The sequence below is a fragment of the Momordica charantia genome, assembly GCF_013281855.1.
Source record: "Momordica charantia cultivar OHB3-1 chromosome 4 unlocalized genomic scaffold, Mcharantia_2.0 BLBB01000004.1, whole genome shotgun sequence".
NCBI lineage: Eukaryota > Viridiplantae > Streptophyta > Magnoliopsida > Cucurbitales > Cucurbitaceae > Momordica > Momordica charantia.
In genome coordinates this window covers 24,368,040-24,382,158 of record NW_028275162.1, presented here as the reverse complement: position 1 = coordinate 24,382,158, position 14,119 = coordinate 24,368,040, and the positions used below count along the sequence as shown (strand labels likewise).

General features: G+C 32.1%; 2 protein-coding genes across 3 annotated transcripts; both read right to left on the bottom strand.

The window, feature by feature from the left end:
* Positions 1-1,032: 1,032 nt before the first annotated feature.
* LOC111006293 (Cupredoxin superfamily protein) lies at positions 1,033-3,566 on the bottom strand. 2 transcript variants are annotated; one of them, XM_022278141.2, is made up of 5 exons: positions 3,326-3,566; positions 3,048-3,129; positions 2,840-2,955; positions 1,903-2,304; positions 1,033-1,259 (listed from the first exon to the last, which is right to left on the bottom strand). In XM_022278141.2, the coding sequence occupies exons 1-5, from the start codon at positions 3,353-3,355 to the stop codon at positions 1,197-1,199; spliced, it is 693 nt and encodes a 230-aa protein (XP_022133833.1). In that variant the 5' UTR covers positions 3,356-3,566; the 3' UTR covers positions 1,033-1,196. The 2 variants fall into 2 exon arrangements, with proteins under 2 accessions (XP_022133833.1, XP_022133832.1); XM_022278140.2 differs by lacking the exon at positions 3,326-3,566 and having other exon boundaries at positions 3,048-3,221.
* Positions 3,567-6,170: 2,604 nt separating this feature from the next.
* Positions 6,171-11,752, bottom strand: LOC111006469 (Basic-leucine zipper (bZIP) transcription factor family protein). Its single transcript, XM_022278427.2, has 4 exons — positions 10,687-11,752; positions 10,502-10,573; positions 8,212-8,241; positions 6,171-6,699 (listed from the first exon to the last, which is right to left on the bottom strand). The coding sequence occupies exons 1-4, from the start codon at positions 11,419-11,421 to the stop codon at positions 6,619-6,621; spliced, it is 918 nt and encodes a 305-aa protein (XP_022134119.1). The 5' UTR covers positions 11,422-11,752; the 3' UTR covers positions 6,171-6,618.
* Between the last annotated feature and the right edge of the window lie 2,367 nt (positions 11,753-14,119).

The window sequence follows — 14,119 nt, the reverse complement described above, 5'->3', positions numbered from 1 at the left end:
GTTTCCTCCCATAAACTTCAGTTCTATCCCTTTTCTTATGCTTATAATCTTGCGAGCAAAGCGACTGAAAATCGTTGAATTGTGGGAGACTTTCTTTTCCCTTCTGGATTCAAGATCTAGTTCGATCTGAGTTACTCTGTTTTCGTATCTTCGGTTTCAAAAAAAAAAAAAAGTATCTTAAATTGTATTGTACCAGAAAATAGTTTCATGAAGATTGGCCATATTGCAAATAGCATGGCCCTTGGATAAGCTATAATGGAGAGTTAATCCTAGGAGGTGAATGGGCATTTTTACAAATTAAGATATTCAGAAAAATGATTGAAGTTAGTATAGCCCAATGATTTTATTTTGATTTATTTTCATGAGTAATTGAGTACATAAATTTGTAAATAATTTGTCATTAACTTAAATAATAAAAAATTAGTATACTTAAAAAAATGTGATTTCAAAAAACTCATCTTATACAAAAACAATGTACTAACTGAAGGAAAGTTAAAAGGAGTCTTAGTGTACTCATAAATAAATAAAAAAAAGAGTTTTAGCTAATACATCAAATTACAACTTTATTTCTTTTCACTTAAACTAGAGTTATTAACTAATTAACTCCAAAGTTCATTTCATTAAATTTTATTTTGAACTTTAACTATGTGGTAAAAATAATGTTAGCTTTGCTAATTAAAGTAATAATTTTGAAAAGGCCATCAACACAAAAATTAGCCCAACTTGGCCACTTTTAGGCCTGGTAGATTTGTTAAAAATATCTGATTATTAACTTTCCTAAAAATATATATATATATTTTAATAACATGTAGGGTGAAGATTCAAACTTACGACATCTAAAAAGTTGGACGATAAACTATTAATCCAAAGAAAAACCAGAAGTTAATAAAAGGCTCACAGACATTAATATGGCCAACAAAACATCATAATGCAACTTTTAAAAAATAAAATATTATCTTAGTGAGAGAAAAAGCAGTTTTTAAAGTAAAGAAATGGTGGAATTTGAATGTTGAGAATAGGAAAAGAAGAAAATAAATAAAGATCCAAAGTTAGATTAGAACATCCAAATGCATAGATTGTATCTCATCATCAAATATCAATCATACTTTTTTTTTTTTTACACAAACATTTGGAAGCCCAAAAATCACATATTTCTGCATCCTATGATCCTAACCTAAGAAATTAGAAATTAGAAATTAGAGGAACAGAAAGAGCAGTGAAATTAGAGCCAATTTTAGAGCATGAGAGCTCATCATCACCTGCAAATTTTGCATCCAAACATTAGCAACAAATTCCCAATCTCCATTCTCTCTCTCTCTCTCTCTCTCTCTCTCTCTCTCTCATCAAAATTTCAATGCTAAAAAAAGTTCCTCATAATGCCCAACACAAACGCCACTCATATTTTGTCCATCAATAAACCATCTTAAAACACTCACTTTTCACTTTTCACTTTTCACTTTTTTTTTCTTTTACTTTTACCCTTACAAATCAGTTAGGTTAAAATCTTGTTTTGGCCTTTCTTGGCCATTGGACCGTGTACTTTTGCTGGTCCATCTCTATCTTTGTGCTGATCACCAATAAGAAATATTTAAAGGTTTTTAATTTTTTGGAAAAAAAAAATCTCTTTTCTTGCATTTCTTTCCCTCATTTCTTAAAATTTACTGGTGATAGACTAATAAATACCTAAATATTTTTTAATTTTATAAGTGTATTTTTAAATAGTCTTTATACGCCTTCCCTCTATAATGTTTTAAACATTTTCATTTTCAAAATTTGTTCCTTTTTTTTCAATGAATTGACTTGAAAAATAACAATGAGACTAAATTTGGACATTAAAAAAATAAGACTAAAATAGCCATTTTAGAGAGAGAAAAAGTGAGTAAGAGAGAGAGAGATTGGTACCCTGTGTGATCCATGGTCAGAAGTTGGTAAAGGCCGTATAGTGGCAGAGTCCACTTCGCCGGTGGGCAGAGGAACCGCCGGATTACTGTTGATAAACGGCAAACCTCCTCCCTTCTCCGGCACCAGCGACGGCACCGTCAACGGAGAACTTGCACTCGGCGGCAGACTCGGCGGCGCAGCCTGCCGGGGGCGGAACGGCCAAGGGTACTCCGGAGAGGACGGCAGAACTCCGCCGGAAACCGGCGCCGGAGCCGCCATTGGAGGATGCTGTGGAGAAAGGTGAAAACTTTGAGGTGGTGGTGAAGCAGAGACCTTCACGGCAAGCTTCTGAGAGCCATTGCAAGAGTTCTTGGAGCCATTGCTGAAGGAGAAGAAGAAAATACCAGGCCGAGATGGATGCCACTGCACACGAAACCGATCAGAAACTCAAAATCCAGATAGAAATTTGCAGAAAGATGAAAATTTTCCACTGATTTCGTTGACCCCACCACTTAATACAAGGAGAAACTCAAAACCCAGAAAGGAATTTGGATGAAGAAGCAAAAATTTCCACTAATTTCGTTAACCCCACCTCTTAAAACAGCAAAATGTGCCATTATTTGAACACCCAATTCAAGTTCAGTTGGGAGAGACAGAGAGAGTATCAACATCATGGTTACATCTCAAAACCAATCCTTATTCGAATCTTGTCAGGCATTGGTTTAACTGAGTTTTATCTTAAAACCAATTGAGCACAAGATTATGCAGAGTGGGATTTTCAAGTGAGAGTACCAATATTATGGGTACCATCTAAAAAACAACCGCTACATGTATCTTAATGCTCGTTTGAGCTTGTTAGATTCTAATACTAAATTAATATGCACACGAAATTTATCTCAAAATTAATTGACAACGAGAGCGTTAGTCACTGGAAGTGGTATTTTCGAGAGAGATATACCGTGAATGTGGTGGAATTGGGTTTGCTGAGGAGTGTGGCATGAGTGAAATTGCAGAGATTGAAAGCCCTTTGGTCGTGGAAAATGAAGAGAGAATAGTGAAACTTGTGCTTGAAAACTGAAAAGATCAAGAACAAGAAGGCAAAAAAGGTTAAAAGGAGTTTCAAAAAGAACAAGAGAAGAAGTTTTTGTTTTCTTTTCTCTACTTACTGATGGAATCTCCAGTATGAACAGAGGGATTCTTCCATTCTGAAACTCCATCAACAACAATGGTGGTGGAGGAGCAACACAGCTGAAACAACAGTGCCAAAAAACACAAGAACATGGGCATTGTTAAGTGGATCTTCATCATAATCAATGCTGCTGTCAAAATTTTAAATTTATTTTTGAAGATGAAATGAAATCACAGTCTTTTCTCCTCTGGGTTTCTCAAGAAAGAAGAGAGAGTTCTGAAAACAGAGCGAGAGAGAGAGAGAAAGGTGTTGAACTTGAAATGACACAACTGTTGCGGCTGCCATGCCAAAAAGCTTCAATGGATGACAGACAAAATTTTGAAGAATGCGCACTTTATTTCTGTTTTTCTTTTTTTTTTTATACAGTAAAAGTTGTAATGATTTTGGTTTGTGGAAAAACAACCGTAGAAATTTCAAGAAAAAGGGAGGAATTAGTTATGAGGAACATAGGATGTATATATATATAAAATACTGTTTTAAAATCACCATTACTCTCTATTTTTTTCTATCTTAATCTCGTTAATTTTAATCACAATACTTTGTTATTTTATTTCATCTCTTTTCGTACCATTGTCATACGATGTTATAGTGAATAAATTTTTTGAAATATAATCTTAACTTAAGAATTTCATAGTGTATAAAATTTTTATATAGAGATTAAAATGATTAGTTTTGAAGAATAAGAGATCAAACCAAGCGTTTTGAAAGAACATTAACCGAGATGAATAAAATTTGAAAATATATAGAATAAATCAAAATAAATATAGTGCATTAAATAAAATAGTTTTATTTTTGGGTTGGCTCCCAGGAGTGATGATGGGGATTATTATTCTAAAATGATTACTTGAGTGAGTAATTATCATTCTGCAGTGTCTTTCTTTTTCTTTGCAAACCATATGATATAATATAATATAATGTTTGCTTTATCTTCTTTTTCTAGATTATCTAATCCTTGCTTTACCCAAGGTCATGATGCTCTTACTTTGATGCATTTTTGGGTAATTATTTTTCTTTTACATTATTTTAATATTTGGGAACAGAAAAGTCCCATGAAGTTGACCCTTTCGGAGAACTTTCAAAAGAAGATGAATCACTGTCATATGTGGTATAAAACAGAGGAAAGCTTGAATTTTTTTACTTCTAATATTTAATTTTTTACATTTTGAAGTCTATTAAATTGAATGTTGAACTCAAATGTATGTATTAATTATTATTCATCATTTGGTGTAAATAAAAATAGCTTAAAAAAATTACTGTGCCTTTCTTGTTCTTAGTGAGTTTTTGGCCCTATCTGATACTAAAAAGAGAAAGTATCTGTGTGTAATGCGCATGCTTGTTGGAAAATTTACCCAATAAATGGTTTGTTTTTCATATCAATTTTTTTTTCTAATGGTTAAAATAGAGATTTCTACTTGTTAGTGTATTTTTATATGATTTTTGAACTATGGAAATTATTTTTAATCGATTAAAAGCTACCCTTGAAATATCCAAAAAAAAAGGAAAAAAAAAGTTAAAAACATTTGTAGTTCATGTACTTTTGTTAAAGTAATAACTTAGCCCATGAACTTTCGTTTGTAATGATTTAGTCCCTATATTTTCAAATTAGTAACAATTTAGTCATTGAACTTTAATATATAACAATTTAGTCACTGTAATTTAAAATTGATAACGATTTAGTCTTTATCGTGATTTTTTTTGTTAAGTTTCTTGTAGGTATAGATTAATAAATTAAAGAGGGACCAAATATGTTTACGAATTAGAAAGATTAAATTGTTATACGATAAATTTGATACTTAATTTTAATAAAAAATTTTATGTTACAAATTTTAAACTATAGGGACTAAATCGTTACAAATTAAAAGTTCATGAACTAAATTGTTACTTTAGAAAAAGTACATGGACTAAATCATTACAAACTGAAGTTTAGAGACTAAATTGTTGTTTTTAATTACAAGAATCAAATGTGCTTTTAAAAAAAAAAAAATAGCAATACAAATGTGTTTTTAGTGAAAATGAAATCTTAATTTTATGAGAAGTTGCTATCAAGTGAAGGTATATTCTGTCCCTTTTGTTATTTCCTGACAAAGCAGAATGCAATGGTGACAAATGAAGAAAGTGAATTAGCCTCAAAAGATGGAATTTAATTAATTAATTCATTTGGTATTTGGAAAGGGTTAAATTACAGGGTTTATTCCATAAAATATACTTCAAAAAGTTTCTAATGTATTCGCGAGGTTTTGTTATTATATCAATTTAGTCGATATACTTTAAAAAGAATTATAAAAATTGAATTAACGTAGTTAATGATATCAACCTATTAACCACAATTTTTTTTTAACAGATATTAACATAAAATTAAAAGTTCAGATGACTGTAACTTTTTTTTTATAATTTAACAAAAAATAATTTTGTTTTTTGATATTTGTGAGTATCCGAACCTATTTTCATGCACATTGACTAATCTTTTTTAAAACTGCAAATGTTTTCAATAAAGGACTATACGTCCTAACGACGTATTAAGTTTTTTACGGGCGATTATTTTTTTGAAAAGAAAGAAAAAATTCCCACCTGTCTCTACCTCTCTCCTATCTATCAAAAACTTAAACTTAACGTAAACAATTGAAAAATATTAATCTTAGTGTTATATCTACACACCTATGAAAATCAAGAGAATGCAATTTTATTACGACAGGACAAGAAATAAGGAGGGAATATAGAATAGTGCATTGTAATTTTGGTGTGTGGAAAAGCAACTCAGCTCAAGGCTCAAGTAGGAGACTTGCTTTGACCTAGAAAAGGCTTCCCTAAAACCCCATGGTGTTACTCTTGCGTTGGAAAAAATCAAGTTCTACATTGGAACTTGTGTCAAAAATGTTTGAAAAAAAAATACAACTACATAAATGAAATCTTGGTTCTTCTTCGTAAATCTAGAAATCTAATAGGAGAAGGTATGCCTCAACCAATTGAACTATATTCAAGTTGGTTTTCTAGGGTCAGATATTAGCGAGTCAATCTTCTGTTTCATCCATTAAACAGATTCTTATATGTTCTCCGATCAAAATGAAGTATTAATATGCTTTGGGGGGAGCAGGGCGAGAACTTCAAGGAAAAATAAAATAATAAATTATATATACCCCTCTAACACCACCACACTATCCTAGCAAGTATTGTAACAAAACAAGGACTAGTTTTGTCAATGTTGTTAGATTTCCACTATCCAACATGGCATGAAAATGCTACTCAACTTCCTCTATTTACTTTCTCATGCATCAAAAATTGTGAGACACAGCCAGTTGAGCACCCCAAGTTCTAGTTTATTTGCTCTACTTTTAATACCTGTCAATCTTCTTCTTTCATGTATCTCCTTGTAGTCTGTCTCCTTCGATCTGTTCTTTGATAAAAGGATTATGATAGCTGCGATTTTTCTCGCAGAACACCCCATATGCTCCTCAACGATCAGCAGCAAAGAATTTGTTTTTGGTAACGTTAATACTATGGCCATTACAGCGTTTGTTATCATTCGAACACCTCAGCGATGATGAATAGTTTCACCACGTCATCGAATGAACTCGTCGAATGACTCGTGGTGGTCGTCGCTTTTCCACTACAGGAATCACTTTTTCCATTAGCTGCACCAAGAAAATATCAAAGCAGCAGTAAAATGCAGGATCCCACATTACATGTAAACAAACATTGCCGATGTAGTTTTAAATTTCAGTTGTCATTATAGAATGAAAGTAGAGGTCGAAACCCCAAAGCATTGAGCAAACAGATGAGTGGCCAGTTCTTCAACTTTATCAGATACAAAACTTAGTCAAAATAAATAAACATATATGCACACCCCATAGAGAACGAAATGTTTGAGATAGGCTTCTTGAACCACATCAACGAAATGGACGTTGGGGTAGAAGCTCGTAAAATTAAAAAACTTATATCCTTCCTCAATATTATTGCTTGAAGCCAGACTTCGCCTTCTACTTTGATTTTTTTTTTTTTTTTTTGCCTTAAAAAACAATTTCATTGATAACATGAAATTACAAAAGTGGGGGAATCCCAATCCAAGGAAGTTACAAAAAACTTCTCCAGTTGGATATGAGAGAAGTGAAACTGTAGCAATGGATAAATAGGAATTATATATTACAATTTAATTGATCAACAAAAAATGAGAAGCTGTGTGAAGTAATCACTTATTGAACTTCTAGAAGACCTTGATTCAGCTTAATAAGCTGTTCAAAGAGTTCAGTCTAAGGTGGTGCTTCTCTGGAAATTGCAAGGATGCTTTGGTTCAGCTTATTGTTGGCTCCCCATTCAAAAGAAAAGTGCTCATCATTTGGCAATGTGCAGTGTTGCTACCCTTTAGAGGATTTGGTTTGAAAGAAATCAGAGGATTTTCAAAGGCCAGGAAACGTCTAGTGAGAACATTGGGGATCAAGTGCATTCTTTTGCTTCCTCGTGGTGCCTTACCTCAAGAGAGTTTTGTAAATACAGCTTTTTAAATTTTAATGCGAGTTGAAATTCTTTTGTGTAGTTTGGGGGCTGTTGTCTTTTCCCCTTCTTTTGTACCTATTATCTGTTTCTTATTTAAAAGGCAAAAAAAAAAAAAAAAAAAAAAAAAGATAGAGAAGACCTTGATATCCTGAGTTGATGAAGCTCATTGAACTGTTTCCTTTCTTTTAGGGGAAAGTCACTACTTACAAACTATATTGTTTCTTTCTAAAACTAGTTGTTCTAGAATGTATTGTCAAGTTCTTTGTAAGGGAGATTAAAATAAAAAAAAGGCTAGATGATAGAGATTATCCATTTAAAATTCTTGACTACTTGTAACATCTAATGCAATCAAATACTCAATAAGTCGATATTTGATGAACTTCATTTAATGACTGCCATCAGTGGCAGCAAAGATTACTTCAATAAGATTGATAAAATTCAAATCCTAATGAAAGATTTCTCATCAAGATGGAAAAATAACATTCAATATAACTATCTGTCAGTATTGCTTTCAAAAGAATTTCATACTGCTAGTCCTTTTTTTTTTTTTAAAGAAAACAAGAAAGATAGCACAAAGAGTTGAAAAATAATGCTCAGAGCAAAATCTCCTTCAACACATTATAATTACTAGAATCAAAATTTGAAATCAATACCTGCTTAAACCTTTCCTTGGTCCTCTCAGCCTGCAAAAGAGAAAAAACTTTTAGATGCTATAATTTAATAAAACTGCTAACAGACAACAATGTTTTGTTTACATAGTTTCAAGATATTATAGGTCTGCAACTACTATGCACAGAACCATGAAAATAATATGAAAAACAAAGGAGGTAGCAGTTAAAAGTTAAACCCAAAGCTAAGAAAAAAGAAATTTGAAACCCAAAATAAATAATTAGTCATAGAAGTCTTTAGGTGGCACTTGACTCACAAGTTGGGTATATATACCCTAAGTTAAACCTATATTTGGTAGGTAAGTTTATTGGAAATTGTAGTGGACAGCAAAAATCTTTTAAGTATTTCAAAATGTCACTTATTTTTTAAATTTTCAAATATAGCAAAATTTTCACTTATATCAATAGTACATCAGATACTCGCATCATTAGTAAATCAATTGTATAACCGACACTCATATCAGAAGTATATTGGATGTATATCACATACATATGATACATACACTATCAGTAGTATATTAGATATATATCACATGCATATTGTAAGTATATCAAACATTCATATCAGTAGTATATCATATGTATATCACATACATATTGCAAGTATATCAAACACTCATATCAGTAGTATATCAAATGTATATCACATACACATATTAATAGTAAGATATATTACAGATGTATATCTTTTGGATAAAATTGTCATTTTAAAATTGGACCTTCGTTTTTCTTTCTAAAAAAGTGCTATATTTGAAAAGGATAAATGTGGTATGCTATTTTGCTAATATTACTAAATGTTTTTACCATATTTGCAACTGTCCCTAAGTTTATTAGTCTAGATTACACGTATCCAAACTTTTTTGAAACTCATATGGATTAAACATACAGAACACAAATCTAAAAACCAAAGGCATGTTATATAAACCAAAAGTTTATGTAACCCTTCATTTGAATAATCTAAACACAGATATGCAAATTCAAACTTCCCAACCCTAGCATACACAAACCTAATCAGCGCAAAATTCTACATAGGATCCCCTCGTCTGAGTCTCTCCAGTCTCCACTCAAAAAATGATTATTTCAAGTCTTCTAGATCTTTGAAATAACAGCACCTATTATAGGATATATATATATATATTCACTATTCTTTTTTAAAATAGTAAAAATTTGGATTCACACCATTATTCTGACACACACCCATATAAGAGTATTTTGTTATTTTCCAAAAATTATACCAAACTACATTTGACTCCACTCCGCTCATATTAGATGATAAGTATTTTGTCTAGTAAAATATAACTTGCGTGCTTCAAAACTCTTCTATAACCAGAAATATCTACATTTTTAATTGTTCCATGGATAAGGGTTCAAAATTAAGGACCACTTAGTCCAACAATATTTGATTGTCCAAAATCTCAATGAAATTATAATCCTACATTGATGTTAACAACAGTTCTAAGCTCTAGATCATCAAAAGGCCAATTTAATAACAGTGCCCTGCAGTCTCTTTGTATCAAGAAATCTAAGCTCTTTTTTCGAATGTTAAATCAAGAATTCTAAGCACACACCAAACTAAAAATGCTCTGTACTCCAAAAAATAATTTTGATCAAATATGATCCTAACTGGTTCGAATAAGACAAATGATTATTCAGTATGAATTGCAGTCAAGATATGGCTAAAAATCTAAGAAATATATAAAATAATAACAAAAGAAAAAAATTGATGTAGCCCAATCGAACAAAGAATTCTTCAGCATGTTCCAAGAGATAACAACTAATAGTTAGATCAAGTTTATTCAAGTTGAAGACGCACAAGGCAACAACAATCACTCAAAAAGTTTTGTCAGGAACGATGGTGAATTATTTGATTCAACAACACAATGGAATTGAAAACTCATCCTGCCCAATGTACTCAAAATATTTACTAGTTTGTAGGGAACTAAAATCAGGGAATTAGAATGGGGTCAATGAAGAGAGACTTTGGGGAGGTATGAAGTCTAAGGTTAATGCAGGAAAAAAAAGGGACCAAATGAAGGGACAAAAGAAAAGGCTCCATAATATTATAAGGTCTGGATCAAAGTAATGTATTATAGTTCATGGCTTGCATAAGAAGAAAATCAGTCTCTGACACATCCTGCCTTCGAATCCCACTTTGAGGGTTCTCCATGACTTTATAAATTCTGAATGCAAGGAATAACAAATAGATCCCAAATCCAGTGGAATAGAAAATTGAAAAGATGTTCCCAAATGTATGAATGTCGAAGGAAAGGAGTACCTTTTCCCTCAAAAGCCGCTCATTCTCCTCCTCTAATCTTACAGCTAACGATTCTAATTCCACTTGATAAGCCTGGGATCCGAAAGCCAAAAAGTAAAAGTGCACTATCAACACCATGCCACACCAAAATATACAATCAAATAAGTAATGGGAAATGAAAGCTGCTGATAAAGAGCACCGATCACCTGCTTCCGTTCCCTAGATCTTGCCGCGGATTCCCTATTCTTGATCATTCTCCTCTGCCTTTGCTCAGCGGCCTTATCTAAAGGTTCCAAAGCAGCTCGCCCTCTCTTCCCTCTCCCTCCACTGCCTCCACTGCCAATCAAATCGACCCCACTTCCAAATCCGATTATGGATCCTTCGACCTTATCCAATGCCTGGAATTGGGTGGGTGGAATTGGATCAAAACTATAAATCCCTCCACTCAGCCTCTCTGTCTGAGGTAACTTCACGTCCTCAACAGGAACAGCTCCAGTCTTAACAAGGAAATCCTCCAGTGTTATCAACTCGTCCGCGACCTCCTCCTTCAACTCCTTTCTCTCACCAGATACAATCTCCCTCCACACATCATCCACAGTTTTGGGGGCAGCAGATGAAGCAGTGTGATTGGTATCAATGACGGCTGAGGAATTGGTGGCGGTGGCATTCATGGGAAAGGAAGAAGGGTTGGGGGAATCAACGAGCGTGATCTGGGCATCTAAGAGAATGGACTCCGTGGGATTGGAGTCATAGCCATTGCGAAGTAGGCCATCGACGGTCATTGAGCTAAGACTGAGAGTTCCTCTGTCATTATTCCGGGCACGATTGGAGAGAAATTGACCCTTTAAAAGAGAAGAAGACGATGAAGAAGAAGAAGAAGAACCCCGGGATAGATCCGAATTTCTCGAATTCGAAGATGCCAACAGCTTCGACGATGCCATTATCTTCGTCAAAATTGGCAACGATTTCGCAGAGATTCTCTCTAAACTCAGTACAAATCTTTCTACTAACACAAAAGAAAATTGAAAAGAGAGAAAACAAAAAAAAAAAAGGTTCGCTCTCTGGCTCTCTCCCTTGCGATTCGAGAGCGGCGAGGTTTTTGGCCTTCGGAGCTTCAGAGAGTTGAGGAGGACGGCGAGTGAGAGCGCGTGAGGGGAGGGCCGGGTGAACGGGGATTGGCCGGTTGCCGGTGGATGGGGAATCTTATTTACTATTTAGATTTTTTTAAATTTATTTTTTAATTATTGACGAGGTTCGGGAAGTTTCTAGAGGCGTTGGTTAGGGGAATTGTAGACCTACGGCCGGCATTGATGGCTGTGACCAAACCAAGACTTTAATTTATAATTATATTATATGTTAAATTATAAGTTTGTTGTTTTTCTTTTAATACAACCACTGTGTTCGCTTTGGCAAATTATAAGTTTGTTGTATTCATTTAACTTAGTCTATGTATTAATTATACAGAGTATTTAATAAATTCTAGATTTTTCTCGGTACAAGAAGTGAGGTGGAGGATTCTAACACAATTACCGTCAAACTAAGTTTATGTTGACTCTAGATTTTTAACGTGTTTAGTTAACTTTTTTGAACTCCTAAATTTATGTATAATATTATACTAGTAAATGTTTGAACCTATTTGGATCAACCTATATATTTTACTAAATAATTCAATTTATTACAAAATATTTCTTACAAGTAATATTCGTCCCATTTTATTTCATTTCTTTTTTTTTTCTCCATTTCAATACCATTCTGGATTTTCTTTCTTCTGCCGGATTGATTTGTTTGCTGATTTTCAAAACTTAATTTTTTTTTCTCTATTTCAATATCATCCCTTCAATTTGCTTATTTATATATATATTAAGTTTGGGATCTATCAGAAAATAAACAAATATTTTATAAAAAGACATATAGAAAAGTTATTATTACTAACTAGTTTCGTGGGTTTAAGAATTCAAATTTCCAAAAAGTAATTAATTAATATCTTAGTCAATTGCAACAAAACTCTCATATAACTATTTTTAATAATAAATTGTTGACATATTTAATAGTTAAAATTTTGATTAAAAAAAAGTTTGATCGTCAAATAGAGTACTTTTTTATCTCCGTATTGTTGTCACAAAATTCAAAGAAACTATTTCCTTCCTCGTATTGATTTAATTTTTTTTTTGTGAGATTTTGATTATTATCTTGACATTGAAGAATGTCTTTCTCTCCTTCCTCTCATTCGAGAGTAATATAGTTTTGATCCTTTGCCCTCAAATAATTTAATGAAGATTTCATTTTCGTTAAAAATGAGGACAAGTATACGTACTCTCAATTTTTACGACCAATAACATCTCAGTTTGATTTTCATCCGTTCTTCGATACTTTTCTTTTTTGATATATCGAGTTTTGATGAAGTTTATATCATCTAATTACGTCAAATATAGCTTTATTTAAAATAAAAAATAAAAACTCTTATTTATGGCTTGTACATCTTTGCTTTTAGGCCAACTTGCAAAGCCTTGAAACCTTCCTAACATAATATAACACATCCAAACCACACACTTTATTGCTTCCTAAATTCCACAATTGAAAAAAGGAGTAGAAGTAATCAAATTCCATATGTCTAAAAGAAGGGTTATTGCTTAATAAAGATGATGAATAAAAATATTGATGACAAATCATTTATTTATTACATAACTAATATTATTATGGAAACCTAATGCTTATATGATCATTTCCATTTTGAGTTCAACAGAAAAGAAAAGGAAAAAAAAACTCAAATCTTTTCATCATGATGTATAATTCTTTGTCTTTTTTATATATTTTTTAATTTGTTTTTCCTTTGATATATAAAATCTTTGATTTGTTGATTAATTTTGATATCTCCTTATTATAAATGATTGTGTTAGTTCAATATTTTCAACCTGGGCCAACTTTAGCTTAACTTATAAACTGGTTAAGATATATATCTTCGATAAAAAAAATTGTGAGTTCGAATATATATTTCTACCTCACGTGTTGTACTAAAAAGATATATATTTTTTTTACTATGGGCGTTCAAATGTTTCTTTTATTACAACATGTAGGATGAGAAAATCGAATTCACGATCTTTTAGTTGAATATAGGCGTCTTAACCCTTTGAACACAATAGCACATGAGCGTTCAATATTTAATGACCCGGAAAGTAATATATTGATTAATGAAATTTGGTTAGGGGATGTAAGGTTGTTGTCCTTTAAAAAAAAAGGTGTTGTAAGGATGTTTGAGTATGGTTTGTGGTTTATGAATTTCTCCAAAAGTAAGCTTGGATTAGAAAAAAAAAAAGCGTTTTACTTAATTATGCGTAATGTCCTTTTAATTTAGTTTCACTTCGTAGCTTTTTTTTTTCTTTAAAGAATTTTATTATTCTCCAAAATGAGATAAAAGAAGCTAATTATTCTAAACAAATTTAAAATATTATGATTATAAAATAAACAACATTAAATATAGTCAAAGGAACATTTTGTTTTTAATTAATACAACAGATGTTGGGTGGGGATTTTAAATCTCCGATCTTAAAAGAATGAGTAAATGTCTTAAACGCTAAAATATGCTCTAAGTTAGTTGGCAATTATAATTTTTTTAGTCGAGTAATCTCGACAAAGAGTAAT

Excerpts from the sequence above, each read along its gene's own strand:
- LOC111006469 (XM_022278427.2), bottom strand. The coding sequence starts at position 11,421 with ATGGCATCGTCGAAGCTGTTGGCATCTTCGAATTCGAGAAATTCGGAT. Across the intron at positions 8,242-10,501 it reads AGCGGCTTTTGAGGGAAAAG|GCTGAGAGGACCAAGGAAAG; the intron begins GTACTCCTTTCC and ends TCTCTTTTGCAG. Across the intron at positions 6,700-8,211 it reads CCAAGGAAAGGTTTAAGCAG|CTAATGGAAAAAGTGATTCC; the intron begins GTATTGATTTCA and ends TTCTTGGTGCAG.
- LOC111006293 (XM_022278140.2), bottom strand. The coding sequence starts at position 3,189 with ATGATGAAGATCCACTTAACAATGCCCATGTTCTTGTGTTTTTTGGCA. Across the intron at positions 2,305-2,839 it reads CCAATTCCACCACATTCACG|TGGCATCCATCTCGGCCTGG; the intron begins GTATATCTCTCT and ends TTTCGTGTGCAG. Across the intron at positions 1,260-1,902 it reads CTGACCATGGATCACACAGG|GTGATGATGAGCTCTCATGC; the intron begins GTACCAATCTCT and ends CAAAATTTGCAG.